At 49.1% G+C, this 14,441-nt stretch overlaps 1 protein-coding gene across 1 annotated transcript in view; it reads left to right on the top strand.

Moving 5' to 3' along the window:
• Positions 1-4,725: 4,725 nt before the first annotated feature.
• Positions 4,726-14,441, top strand: part of MYH10 (myosin heavy chain 10) — a 135,947-nt gene continuing 126,231 nt past the window's right edge. Inside the window, 2 exon segments of the mRNA XM_084761535.1 lie at positions 4,726-4,746; positions 10,951-11,326. Coding sequence (XP_084617661.1) covers positions 10,982-11,326 — 345 coding nt within the window. The 5' untranslated portion in view covers positions 4,726-4,746; positions 10,951-10,981.

The raw sequence follows: 14,441 nt of genomic DNA, 5'->3' as shown, positions 1-14,441 counted from the left end.
TTACCCCAATTAGATCTTTTACGTTCATTTATTGCTGTCCCTCCTCCCTGACCCCACATGTCACCCCAGGCAAGTAGCACATCACTTTCCCTCCTAGCCTTGCCTTTTATGGGCATTTCAGGCAGATGGGATGATCTGGTGTGGGCTCTTGCGTCTGGCCTTTTTCAAGTGAGCGTAAGGTTTTCAAGATCCGTCCATGTTGCTTGTATCCATTGTTTAGTGCTTTTTAACTGATTGCTCAATGATGTTCTGTTGTATGGATCCACCACTTTTGTGTAGCCGCTCATCAGATCATGCTCATTTAAGTTGCTTATATCTTCTGGCTATTATAAATGATACTGTGGGAACATTTCTATGTATTTTTTTTAATCCACATAGAATCTCCCCCAAACCCCCACTTAAAAAAAAAAAAGGATACCTAAGGGTAGAATTGTGAGATTGTATGGTAAGTTTATATTTAACTTCTTTCATCATTATTATTATTATTATTATGGACTAAAGCACACAACATGTTTAACTTTCAAAGAAAATGCATACTTTCCAAACTGGCTGCAGCCGTTTTACATTCCTGCTGGCAATGACTGCAAAGTTCCTATTTCTCCAGGTCCTCACCAGCCTTTGCTGCGGCCTTTCCTTTTTCATTACAGTCTACAATGGCGGATGCCATTTCCCTTACTTTTTCACTGTAGTCTTGTGGGTATTGAAGTGGGAATCTCATTGCACTTTCAATTCACAGTTCCGTAATGACTAACAGTGCTCGATAGCTCTTAATTTTCAGATATTGGAATTCATTCAAAAAAAAGAAAAAAAAAAGGCTGCCTATCAGTCTGTACACATGAAACAAAACGGAGCTCACAAGCTCAAATGCCCTGAGGGGATGAGTTTGGTTGGACTTCCGACCTAGTCTGGGTCAAACAGTGCTCTGTGAACTTTTGCTTTGGGGAGTAAAAGCAGCCTATGTCACCAGCTGAAATTACCACCGAGAAAGACAAGGGCTCTCTTCCTCTTTGCAATGAACTTGCACAATAGAAGAAGGCACTTTTCTGTCTATGAATCTGTGATTGTTGTTATTTAACTCAGTTATCCATCAGTTCAGCGTATGCGACAAACGAATCTTTTCGGCACATTTCTGTATCTTTCTTTTAGAGATGAGGCAATTTGTCGAAGGTTAATGTACAGTACAGAGATATGGTGGCATAGTTGCATTGAGACGCAGGTCTGGCTCGAAATCCTGTTTCCTTTGTTCTGTCAAGGGCTAGTGCTGAGCATCCTGTCTGGGATGGACAATGGAACCTGGGGGGCTTGGTGTGGAGATAAACGGAGAAGAAGGAAGCAAAGAGGCAGAGCACGGGAACGTGGGAAGAACGCTTGAGTGGTGGGTTGAAACTTGGAAGGGCAGAAAAGAGACCCAGTGCCTGTTGCTTTTGTCATACCCGTCCCAATCCCGGCAGAGATGTGGAGCAGAAGTGCATGAACATCTTACTCCAATCTTGCCAGATCTTATCTGATCCCAGAGGAAGAGTGCGGCCAAGCCTGATTCGCTCTTGGATAGGAGATATCTGGCAGATGAAAACATGGAAGAGACTCCAGAGCAAGAAATATACTCGGGGACAGTTTGTGACTGAGTTCTCATCAAGACAAATGTCACTGTGGGTTTTTAATTCTGGCGAACTTCTTGTTCTCTCCTTCTGATGGTCCACTGAGTTTGTTGTAAAATTATGAGGAAGTTTTGAAATGATAAGAAACCACAGGTCTGATGGCTTATTAGGGCTATTTGTTTGTTTGTTTGTTTGTTTGTTTGAGACAGGGTTTCTCTGTGTGGCCCTGTCCTGGACTCACTTTGTAGACCAGGCTGGCCTCAAACTCACAGCGATCCACCTGCCTCTGCCTCCTGAGTGCTGGGATTAAAGGCATGTGCCACCACCCCCAGCCTATTGGGGCTATTTGTGTGAGTGCTCTAAGCGTGGAATACTGCATTTAGAAATGCCTTCGGTGGGCAGTAAAGCTTAGACTCAGGCACTGGAGACGCTGGGTCCTTTCTAAATACAGACACATTTAGAAGAGGTCTCTTGCTGGCATGTTTTGTGTTGCTGACTTACACTTCCTCAGACTTCTGAAAAGTAAAACTCTTCAAGTGGTGCCAAGGTCACAAGACACCTGGGCAGGGGGCAGACACCCCAGAGGTCAGGTGAGGGTGAAGACAGATGACAAAGAATCCTGACTTCCCCCAGAAAGGCTCTGCATTCGGCTGCCTTGGCGCTTTCTCTGAATTCCACCAACTCTCTTATCACTTCCTGCCTTGTTTTCTATTTTTTTTTTTCAGTCAAAAAAAAAAAAAAATCAGCCTGGAAGTATCCTAGGCATTTACAAGGTATCTATCAAAACACACCACATATACCAACACAAAATACTAAAAATTTTGAGGCATTATTTTTTGAAAATATTTATCTTTTTATAAGAACAAATAACCCATTTTGGTGTTGTGATTTTTGACTTTATTATACACGTACAGTTAAAAGTTGACTAGATTCTGCAGATATCGCATTATGGTTTTTTGTTTGGTTGGTTGGTTTGGTTTTTCGAGACAGGGTTTCTCTGTGTAGCCCTGGCTGTCCTGGACTCGCTTTGTAGACCAGGCTGGTCTCGAACTCACAGCGATCCTCCTGCCTCTGCCTCCCGAGTGCTGGGATTAAAGGCGTGCGCCACCACGCTCGGCTGCATTACATTTTTTACTTCAATTTTCCAGTTTCCTTATTTTGGAACCCCATCCCCACCTGAAGCCCTAGGCATTTTCTAAGGCAACTGAATCACTAGAACTTTGGCTCCAGTGGGTATGACAACGCCACAAGAATCCTGCAAACCCAACCCAGTTAGTTCATCTTCCTTAGGGAACTGGACTGAATAAGTGACTGAACAAATGAAGTCGCTTTCTGCCAGGCTCGTTGGCTTTCTCATATTTTTGGAATCTCAGCCTTGCTTAAGAGGCTGAGCAAGCAGTTCTTATCCGCTTGCAAACATCCAGCCGTGGCGGACCACGAGAGAGGAAGGTGTCTGGCGGCGGGCGCCCAGAAAAAAAAAGCATCAGTAAGGGGGTACCCCAGTAGCCACAAGGTTCCAAGCTGACTCGCGCGCTGGCAGAGCGGCACCCCTCCCCCCGCCACTGCAGGTGAGCTAGCTGCACAGCAGAGGCTTCCACCCCACGAAGCTCCAGGGTGACGTCAGGCCTCTGGACCGCGCTCCGAGCCCGCCCCTGCAGGCAGCTCCTCCGTGAGAGCCGGTCCCGCTGCGGGACGCAGTGGCTGCGGCAAACCCACGGGCTGCAGGAGGCTCGAGTGGGTCGCGGCGGCGGCACAGAGACGTGACCAGTGGGAGCCGGGGGCCGCCGTCCCCCCCAGGCCAGACTAGCCCAGCGCGCACACCCCAGAAGGGTCGGCGTCCTCTGCCTCGCGGGATCGCCCGGCTCCCCAGTCGGTTTCAGCTGTCCATCTCCCCCGCGAGCCAGCCAATCGGCCGCCACTGCCCCGACCGCACCCCCCGGAGTCTGTGACAGGCGTGAGGGCCAGCCTATAAGATTGGGATCCTGTGGGCCTTGGTTGGGAGCGGGAGCCAATGAGCATCATTCCAGGTGGGTGGAGGGAGCAGGACTTGGGAAGGTAGCTTCGTTCGGGTTGCTAACGTCTTTCCTGGGAGATGGGCGCGCAAACGGACCAGTGGGTCTGGGGGCGGCGGTGATGGGCGTGGAGCTGGCCCAATGAGGGTGGGGGTGGGTGGGGCAGGCGCGAGCGGCAGTGCTAAAGGAGCCCGGCGGAGGCAGCGGCGGGTTCGGAACTGAGACTCTGGATCTGTGGTCGCCGCTGGGGACGTGCGCGGGCGCCACCATCTTCGGCTGAAGGTGAGAGAGGTGCGGTTGCCTGGGTCCGAGCGCGGCGTGCCCGGGAGCTGGGACTGGTAGGGCGACCAGGAGGGAAGGGACCCGGGCTGGGGCGGGGGGAGGGGGAGACAGACGGACACGACACTCTTGAGCACAGAGACGGATCCCGAGCGGGAGCTGGGAAAAGGCAGGGGCTGTGGGGCTGTGGAGCTTGTGGAGGGGACCGGACCCCAGTGTATGGAGATGGAGAAACGAACCCCCCGGGAGGGGTGGAGCATGGGGTCCTTGAGAGCAAGACCCCTGCCGCGATCAGAGCCAGGGTGTGCGCGAGGACGACCCTTGGAGAGGATGAGGATGGAGATCTGGGGGGTGGGGACGCGGGGACCAACTCCTGGTTGCATTGGATCCCTGGAAGCGTGGGTTTGGGAGACGAGTGCCCTAGCAGGAGGCCGGAGGCGCCTGGCGTGTCTCTGTCCTCTCCTTAGGAGAGGACTGAGACCTGGGTGTGATCTTGGTGCTGGGGGCGCGGGAAGGAAGGGCCCCTGGGTGGGTTGCACGGTGGGTTAGGCCAATTTAGACTTCCCCGGGCGCGGCTGAAGGGTTCCCCTAGGACTCAGAAGGCGGACCCTGGATCTGTGAGGTTTAGGGACCAGTAGGCTGAAGCTCTCTGCACGGTCCGGGGAGCGTGCGACGGGAAGGAGGGCTAGATCTAGAAGGCTTGCCACGCGCGCTGGGGACCTTGGGGGACCGGGAGGTAGACGCCGGGCGAGGCCTGGGCCGTTGAGGGGAACGAGGCGGGAAATGTGGCCCGGGCGCGTTGTAGCGGAGCGGCCCGGGGGGGAGGGTCAGCCCTCGCCGCTGGATCGCTTTATTGTGTAAGTGATCTGGTAATAGCTCGCCGCAGAATCTCTCCCCGGCTTTCTGCTGTTGGGGGTGGGTGTGTGTGTGTGGGGGTCACACCCTGATCCCATAAAATCGAAGTGGAATTGGGTCGGAGGGAAGTTGAAGCATTGGCGGGGCTTTGTGGGCCTTTGGTGGGCGGATGCGGCCCAGGGACCCGAGAGGCCCCCAGTCAGGCCTGCCTGGGGACTGGGGCCTTAGGGAGGAGGTGGCCGCTCGGCGGCGGGTCTGACCTGAGCTGGTGAGGTTTGGGGTAACCGAGTCTCTGCCTACGACCGTTATCTCTTGTTTCTTGGGGCCTCTGCAGCTCTCTTCAAGATCACTGCGGTGGATGGAAGGGGGTGGGGTAGGTTGGGGTGGGGTAGGGAAAAGCAGGCGGGGTAGATCCAGACTGCGGATGAAACAAAGACTGCTGGTTTTTGCTGAATAAAATAATACTAAATATAATACTTGGGCTATGCTGAGATTTTGTTTTTGTTTTTTGTTTTTTTTTAAACATTGAAACTAAGGTTGCTTCGGGTGAGGTCTAATTATTCCTGATCCTATCTGACTCTGGAAAACTTTATAATCTATTCATTGTTTCATCTCCTTTATCAATTGCCTCTTTTAAGAATTCCTTTAGCTCCGTGCATTGATGTTTTAAGTGTGCCCTGTCTGTCTCCGGTTCTGGAAAAGTGGCCATTTTATGTATCTCCTTACTTCTGCATCTTAAATTCCGCTCTTCCCATCCTTATCGGCAGAAAGCGTATGGTGCAATTGTGTGATATACCACAAGCTTCTGCGGCAAAAGGATGTGACCTGTGAGTGCTTGGCTATGTATTTGGGCTCCGCAGGGAAATCATTACAGTGAAGAGACTGAATAGAGAGCGAGATGGAGGAAGATTTGAAGGGCACGCTGTAGGGTGAGAGACTCTATGCCTCAGCGTTTGATGTACATTGTTATCACCTATGAGGACTTAAGATCCCTGGCTTGAGATGCAAGTTTTGGTAATATTTTATTAATTGGGAGGTAGTGCAGGGCTTCCTAGCAGTCTTAGCTTTTGCGTCTGTGATTGTTTGGTTAATTAGGATTTTGATAATTTAAGAGATCTTTGCAGTTCTGTAATACCAGTGCCCTCCGCGGTAGGCAGCACCACACAGGTTGGGGCAGTTCTCGCGTAGGCCGTCCGGTCCAGAAGCATCCTCTAGGGTGGATTAATAGCCATTATTTTGTTTGCTTTTCTGCATTCAGGTTGATCATAAAATTGAGTTGTTTTCCTCTCCCGACGCCTACCTTGGATGTTGGGAGGCAGCAGAGAATTTTTGCTAGGTGACATTTCATTAAGTTAAAAAAAAAAAAAAAGGACCTGGGTGTTGGTCTTAGGGTGGTGGTCTACAACCAATGCCAGGGGTGTGAACTTCGGCTCTAGGAGGCAAATTCATATATACACTGATAAATGATTTCATCCAGGTGACACCAGACGCAGACAAATTCTCTGCATGTCTGTCTACTACAGAGGTTTCTTTTTACACCCACCTCCCCCTTTCTTAAATGTAGACATTTTCCTTCAAAGTGTAAAGTCTTTGCCAGTTTGTACTAACGTGCTCATTGACTAAACCTATAATCTTTAGCCTGTTATTGGTAGACAGGCTTTTAAAATTTGGTAACAAGTAATACGTATGCTGCACGTCTCTCAAGTTTTCTTTCCTCTCCCTTCACTCTCATCACTGTAGCCTCATCTCTGGGCTCAAGCCTCCCTCTGCTGCTTGTGACCTCTGCTGTGTGACCTTGGGCCAGTGACTTGTCTATTCTCAGAATTCTTCAGATTCTTCATTTGTAAAATGGTGTTATTAATGGAAGCTATCCTGTACCCCTCTTGTGAGGAGTAAGGCTTTGATATGTGTAACTACTTAGAGTAGTGCCTGGATGTAATTAGGGAGGTATAACAGGATTATTTGTTTTAAAAATTGTGGTATTAGCCTTTCAGCAAGGCAAAATACTTGCAAGTGGTACATGTTTAAATACCATTTTTAAATCAGATCTAATACCAAATGTGCAGTGGAGTGAAAAAATACAATATACTTGGCAAGCAGGAGGGAAAAGCTAAACTCAGTAAAACATCTTTCCTGGCCTCAAGAACTATGAATTAAGTGGGCACAGGACCACCTCCTACCTGCTAAGTAAGCCCTGTGGTGCGCTGCTAGGTAGGTCGAGGAGACTGCCAGAAGGGCAGCAAGGAGGGTTAGGAGAAGGAAGGATTAAATTGCTAGACTGACCTGAAAAGAAAGTGTAAAAGGGTAGCATTTGGGTCAGGAGGGAAGGCTTTTGGCTGTGAGGAGTTGAAGTGAATTATAAAGATGGGGACCACTTATGTAAGAAAGATCTGGATTCTCTGTTATGTACCAGGGACCGGGTTAAATGGCCAACGCAGTATGGAACAGGTAACCATCCCACAGGGTTTAGTGCAGAGAATGTGGATGTGTTAAAAATAAAAATAGCTCATAAGCTACTGCCCAATTGAAGACCCAAAGAACTGGCTCCATTTAAAAAATAGATGAAGTTGGGCGTGGTGGCACACATCTGTAATCCTAGAATTTGGTAGGTGGAAGCAAAAACATTAGGAGTTCAAAACCAGCCTCACCTATTTACTGGCTTCTGAGGCCTGGGACTCAAAAAACCAAAAATGTGTGTGTATGTTATCTTTCTCTCACAAAACTAGGAGCTTGTGGTGATTACAACTTTGTAATTGGCTAGGTTTTTTTTTCCACATTAAATTAGCATTTTAGCGTCTTCAACATGTACCAACAAATTTGTTCCCCCATTTGATAAAATAACAACAACAACCAAAAATACACAACTTACTTTCCCTAAACTTGCTAAATTACTCTAGTTTATATCTGCCTTCCAAATTTAAGCGTGCTTCCACACCCAAGGAGAAGTGCTGTGTGCACACCTATGGACACAAGGATACTTTCCCAAATGCCATGTGTGCAAAGAGCAAGATAAACTCATCTTGATATAATTGAGGTTTTTTTCACACTTTTAATAGATTCTGTATTTCCAAAAGGTGGAGTGTATAACCTATTATTTTCCTCAAATTCATCTGAGATAATCCCCAAACTTCTTTTTACCACTGTGCAATTTAAATAGAAAGACTTGCTAATAACCCGCCAATATACTTTTGATTGTATGTGTGCCCACAAATGCTTTCTGTATTGCCCTCTCTCTCATATTTGCCTAGGAAGCAAATGTAGGTTTAAGATAAGTGATAGCATCTCTATTTGTAGATTTATTAATAACCTGAATCACTTTTCTTTTTAAAGAAGGGAGGTCATTTTCTTTCTTTTAAAATTCGAGTCTGTAGTCCTTAAAGCATCAGCACATTCTTTACACTGGCTGTGGATGAGTTTCGGACATTGGCTTTCACTGTTCTGTTCTCATATGCCTGCTAGGAATATTGGTAGCCGGAGAGAACTGTGGAATTGTGGTTGTCAAAAGTGGTCCAGGACCAATAGCGTTAGCACCAGGCGAGAATTTGACAGAAATACAATCTTGGGCTGGACTTCCAGAGATGGCTCAGCAGTTAAGTTAAGAAGACTTGTTCTTGCAAGAGACCTGGGTTCAGTTCCCAGCACCTGTACTGTGGCTCACAACCACAGCTCTGCTTCCCATGGCATCTGACATCCTCTTCTTCTGCCCTCCATGGCCACTAAGCTTGCATGTGGTTCACATACATCACATACATATGTGCAGGCAAAATCCTCACACGCATAAAATAAATTTCTCTTATTTCAAAAGGCGGAGGAGGAAATGCAGACTTTCGAGCCTCGCCCCAGACTTACTGAACAAGCAGTTCTGGGGATGTGGTCCAGCAGCTGCACATAGTGAGCCTTCCCGGGCCGCTAACCTGTGCTGCAGTTTGACGCCCGCCGCTCCGGAGTGTCGGGGTTTATGTGACAATCTCTGAAGGATCCCAGCTATTAGATTGAAATAAACCTTTATCAGAGCTTAAGGAGCCAGCTAGAGTCTCTGCCCACTGCCAGCAGTTGGTCCTTCAGGGTGTAGATAGTCCTTTGAGAATCTGAAGAAGGCTGTGGATCGGCCCTCAGAGTGACGCACAAGCCACTCACTAAGTGTACTTCATGGGTTACGCCACTTCGGGGGTGGGGTGGGCGTGGAGCTTGAGGTTTATTTATAGACCAAGGTTACTGACCTATTTACAACATGGGATAACTTTATGATTTTTTCCATGCAACATACGAAGGATGTCTTCTATTGACCCTTTCACCTACAGAGAGTCCCCAATATTTCTGGCAAGCTGGGGAAAGGGGAGAAGTTGACGGGATCTGAGAGAGTAAAAGTAGCTACTCGGTGTCTTGGGCTGTTTTGGATGAAGTCTTGGAAACTGTTCCTATGAAATTTGGAATAACTTGGACATTGGAGTGATAGCAAGAAGTGTTGATATGGTGTTCGATTCTAGAAAGATGCACAAGTCACATCTGAAAGGTGCATGGTGTCCTTTGATCCAAAAGGCTGATTGCTCAAGTGTGGGCGAGGTGCCGTCTCCGTGACAAGCATGGAGACTCCGCTTCTCTCCCTGCGTGCCAATAGTCAGTGAGCACCGAGTGGCTGTTGTAACAGTCACGGAACGGGCCTTTCCTCAGTATGGCGAATACTATATGTAATTCGCTCCTTCTCTAGCAGTTAGATCATTTCTGGAATATTAGGTTTGCTTTGGGGTCACACACTGTTAATGGAAGACACGTCTTGTGTTACAAAACTTTTCCTGGGGTGATGCAACACATCCATCCCTATTCACCCCAGACAGGGAGCTCAGGACAGACCAAAAAAACCAGATACCGCCGAAGTTTGTCTTGGTGAGCCAATGAGTTTTATTGGGGTTACTTACAGGAATCTGAGTCGTGGGGGGGGGGCAGGGGGGGGAGGTTATAGGAGCAGAAATGACTCACAGACAGCTGCATGACCAAGGCCCACCCCAGCATGGGTGACAGGTCACAAAGCTGGGAACCTGGAGCCCACTGCACACAGCTCAGCGGGTTGGAGAGGGTCCTTTCCAGGTGCCTCAGTTGATCCAGGCAGCTCGGCTGGTCTCTGCTTCTCCCGGGCAGCTCAGCTGGTCTCGAGACTCTTTGCTCCTCAGCTGTGTGAGGGTCTTCTGTACAGCTTGGCTGTGCTGAACCGGAGGGGAACACTCTCTCGGCTTCCATTGCTTACTCCGTTGCTTATTCCATTACTTACAAGGCAGGGAGAGGCCTCGTGAGCCTGCTTAGTTTCAGGGACTTCCTGAATCTGTTTTGAGTTGCTTATCTTCCTGCTTAAAGCGCTGTTTTAATAGACTGTTGTAGTCTGGAAACTATTACACACCATTTGGATACTCTGGTGAGGGTAGGGGTAGGTGGAGATGCAGGAGTTTAAGCAGTTGTGAAATACACAATGGATCCCTGAACAGACGTCACAACATACTTGAAAGGCTAAGTTGAAGCCGAGTTGCAATTGTCTTCTGTGGCCCCTGCGTAGCCGATTAAAGGGCCCTAGTGAAACGACAGGGGGATTGACTTGCGTCTTGTCTGAGGGTGAACTAGAAGGCGTAGTTCAGCCTAATCCATTCATTTAGTCTCACCATGCTTGTGTGTGTGTGTCCCTTCTCGACTTCTGTACTGAGCATGGAACCGAGGGCCTCCTGCATGCCAGGCAAATGCTCCGCCCAAGCGCCACACCCCAGACCTGGCCCCTTACTCTCGGACCGCCATCATGTGTTTTGTAGCCATGGCCTGTGGTCACACTATTGCCAGTATGACTCCATGGGCCTTTTGTTATGTATCTTTGTTTTGTTATTATTTTTTCTGTCACGTTTCTTTTCATAGCTCCTGGCGTAATTTGTGGCGAGGGTAGATAGAGCAGATAGAGAGGGAAAGGGCACCTGGAAACTTGGTTGCGTGCCCCTGCGTTTGGTATCTGAGGCCGACCTTGAACGGTCACCAGACAGCCAGAGGCATGATTGTGGTCACCCCTGAGTTTACCTTGGAAAAGGGGGTGGTGTGGCTGTGGGGAGGATTACTCGCTCGCTCTTTAGCTGTTTGTTTTATGTGTACCGAGGGTTTTATTTAGTTTCTTAGAAAGTCAGACTTGTAAATTATTTTACATTTCGTAAGCATCTAATTTTGCCCTTCTCTTGTAGCGGCGACTCCTTTCGGATCCCTCTGTTTACAATGGCCCAGAGGACTGGACTGGAGGATCCGGAGAGGTATCTCTTTGTGGACAGGGCTGTCATCTACAACCCTGCCACGCAAGCTGATTGGACAGCTAAGAAGCTGGTGTGGATTCCGTCAGAGCGCCATGGTTTTGAGGCAGCTAGCATCAAAGAAGAGCGGGGCGATGAAGTCACGGTGGAGCTGGCCGAGAACGGCAAGAAAGCAATGGTCAATAAAGACGACATCCAGAAGATGAACCCACCCAAGTTCTCCAAGGTGGAGGACATGGCGGAGCTGACGTGCCTCAACGAAGCCTCTGTGTTGCACAACCTGAAGGACCGCTACTATTCCGGACTTATCTATGTGAGTGTTTCCTCCCCGTAGCCGTGGGGTGGTGCCTGGGAAGTGGTACGATCTCCGTTATACATAGTGCTGTGACCACTTGAGAGCCGAGGTTCCCGACACCCTGTTGACACTGTTATTCTGTTAAAAACGGGACGATCTTTGCTTAGCTAGTTCCTGCTTTCTTTCACGTTTTAACAATGCAAAGTGTAAATGATTCTGTCTGTGGTCGGATAGGATGAGATGTCGGTTTGAAGACTTTTAAAGTGGTGCCCAGGGGTGGGGGTGGGGGGGGTAACATGGCAGGGAGCGAGCATGTGGCAAAAAAGCCAGGGAATTTAATGACAGCGGAGAGAGTTCCTTTACAGCCAATGCAGAGTAGAAAAGCAAGGGGCGCAGGGTCGGGGTTTCGGTGGAGAGCAACAGCAGCTTCCCTTGCACGAAGGGACGCGGAAGGAAGACTGTCCAGGCTTTTCAGAGGCAACAGTTGGAGATGAGGCCGAGGCTGTGGCCGTCCTGTGTCGACATCTATGCTGCAGTCGCTGACCATGTCTGTGTTCAGAAGCTACTGAAAACAGTTAAGGCAAGGCGGAGGAAGGATGCTAGACACTGCAGAGAATCTAGAATGGGCTGGAGGTCAGAGTTCATGCCTGGGATCCCAGCATCAGCAGAGGCACTGATGGTGGAGGCAGGAGGATTTCTGTGAGTGAGGAGCCAGCCTTGGCTAAAGAGTAAGACCCTGTTTCAGAAAGTACCAAGGGCTGGAGAGATGACGAAGGCTGAAGAGCACTGGCTGCTCTTCCAGAGGACGCATGTATGGTTCCCAGCACCCACATGATGGCTCACAACCATCTGTAACTCCAGTTCAGGGGATCTGATGTCCTCTTATGACTTCCTTGGGGATCAGATATACAAGTGGTGCACAGTCATACACACAGGCAAAACACCCATACACATAAAATAATAATAATAATAATAATAATAATAATAATAATAATAATAATAATAATAATAGCAACAACAGAACAAGTCTAGAAAGACAAAATAGGTTTGAGGAAATGACGGGCAGGGACCGAAGAAAGTGGAATGGATGAGACTAGGACAGATTTACAAGGAAGAGACATAGAAAAGTTGACAGTAGTGACACTGCAATTGGGAAAATGTGGTTGATTTTATGCAAAGAAGCTGCTACTGGAGGTTCACAAGTAATTCAAAACTCAGTCCGTCAGAACCAGCGAGTTTAATTTCACCAAGCACACACTGCCTGCCGTCCGGGCGCGTGCGACTCAGTGCCCTGTCTTTGTGAGGTGTCCTATAAGGAAAGGAAGCAAGCTCGTAAACCAGGCTGAGAGAGAGAGTGGCTGCCCCAGGGGGTCAGGGAAGGGCTCTTTGACAAGGTAGCAGTTGGCCTGGAGTCTGGCTGATAAGGGAACCAGCAGAGCAGAGGCTGAAAGACCAGCAGTTTCCGAGCCCCTTCCCCTCCCTTCCTTTCCCCCTGTGAGGAAAAATACAGAAAAAGGGAGGAAGAGGCAGCCTGCAGGGCTGGGAAAGCAGGTTAGGGGAGCAGTCCAGCCTGGAAAAGAGGAGGAGCCACGGAAAAGAGAAACAAAGGAGCAGTGTCCCTTTCCTGGCTGTGTGGCTTAGCTTTAGGACAGTGAGGACCAGGTAACCTGTGTCCGTATTACTAGCACAGTAGGCGTGCAGCTTGGTGGTCATCTTTAGAGTCAGGCTGAGGAGGAGCGAGGTCTAGGCAGGAAGGCTCTATGCGTGTCTCAGTTACTGTTCTGCTGCTGTGAGGACACACCGTAACCAAGGCACATCTTATAAGGGAAGCGGTTAGTTGGAGCCTCCTTGCAGTTTTAGAGGGTTAGTCCGTGACGGTGGCGGGAGGCAAGCAGGTGGGCGTGGTGCTGGAGCAGTAGCTGAGAGTTTTACATCCCATCTCACAGGCAGAAATCAGAGAGAGAGACACTGGGACTGGCATAGGCTTTCGAAACCTCTGACAAAGCCACGCCTCCCAATCCTTCCCACACTGTCCCACTCCTTGGTGACTGAGCATTCAAATATATGAACGGATGGGGCCGTTATCATCCAAACCGCAATGATCAAGGGCTGAGGTTTTAATACCACTGAAGGACAGAGTTCATGGGATTGTGGAGTCTTAGGATGTTGAGTCAGATGGAAATGTGGACTTTGGAGATTTGAGAGCACATCAGTTTTGGACGGAAGCGTGGTGCAGTGACTTATGCAGGACTGGAAGTGTGAAAACACAACCAAGAAGTACTGGAAGGTCTGAGAAGATAGCATCTCCCGTAGTGTACACACACTGCTCACGTGAGCCTGAGCACACAAGTCTGACGAAAGAGTCCATGGAGCAGTGTAGTCCCAGCACTTGGGAGGCACAGGCAAGAGGATCTCTGTGAGTTCAAGGCCAGCCTGGTTTACAAAGCATGTCCAGGACTGCCAAGGCTACACGCAGAAACCCTGTCTCAAACAAAACAAAACAAAACAAAAAACCCATGGAAAAGCTCAGGATAGTGGCACAAGCTCATAATCCCGGTGCTGGCAGGACAGAGCCGAGGATCACCAGGGCTTTCTCGACACCATCCAACTCTAGTTGGTGAGCTGTACGCCCCAGGGGGAGATCCTGTCTCAGAAAAAAAGTACTACTTGATGGGTTGTCTCCTCTGACGGAATAAGCCAGCCCAAGCAGATTAAAATTATAAAAAGGGCAGGTTTATTTGGGAACTGAGGCTCCTGCAGCCTCAGGGGAGGAGGCCAGAGGAAGTCACACTGGATTGTGTTAGGCTGGGGTGTTAAGGATTGCAGGTGAAGGAAGATGATGTGTCTGCCCCCTGCTGGACTTGGGGAGCTGGTGGCGCCAGGTGAGGGGGTCGGGCATCCTCAGGAATGCCAGGAATGTGGAGGCTTTCCTTGAGGGGGCAGGGATGGAGGGAGGAGTGGGGTATGCCATGCCATGTGGGGGAGGGAGGGCAACCGGAGATGCCAAGCAAACGCTGCTGCCCTGAGGGTGACCTAACACACACACACACACACACACACACACACACACACACACACCATAATAAAGGACATCAGTGTCGAGCCAGGCTGTTTCTGCTGAAGGCTTTACCTT

This window comes from Acomys minous (genome assembly GCF_964271855.1).
Source record: "Acomys minous genome assembly, chromosome: 16".
Classification (NCBI taxonomy): domain Eukaryota; kingdom Metazoa; phylum Chordata; class Mammalia; order Rodentia; family Muridae; genus Acomys; species Acomys minous.
This window is presented reverse-complemented; position numbering and strand designations above follow the sequence as displayed.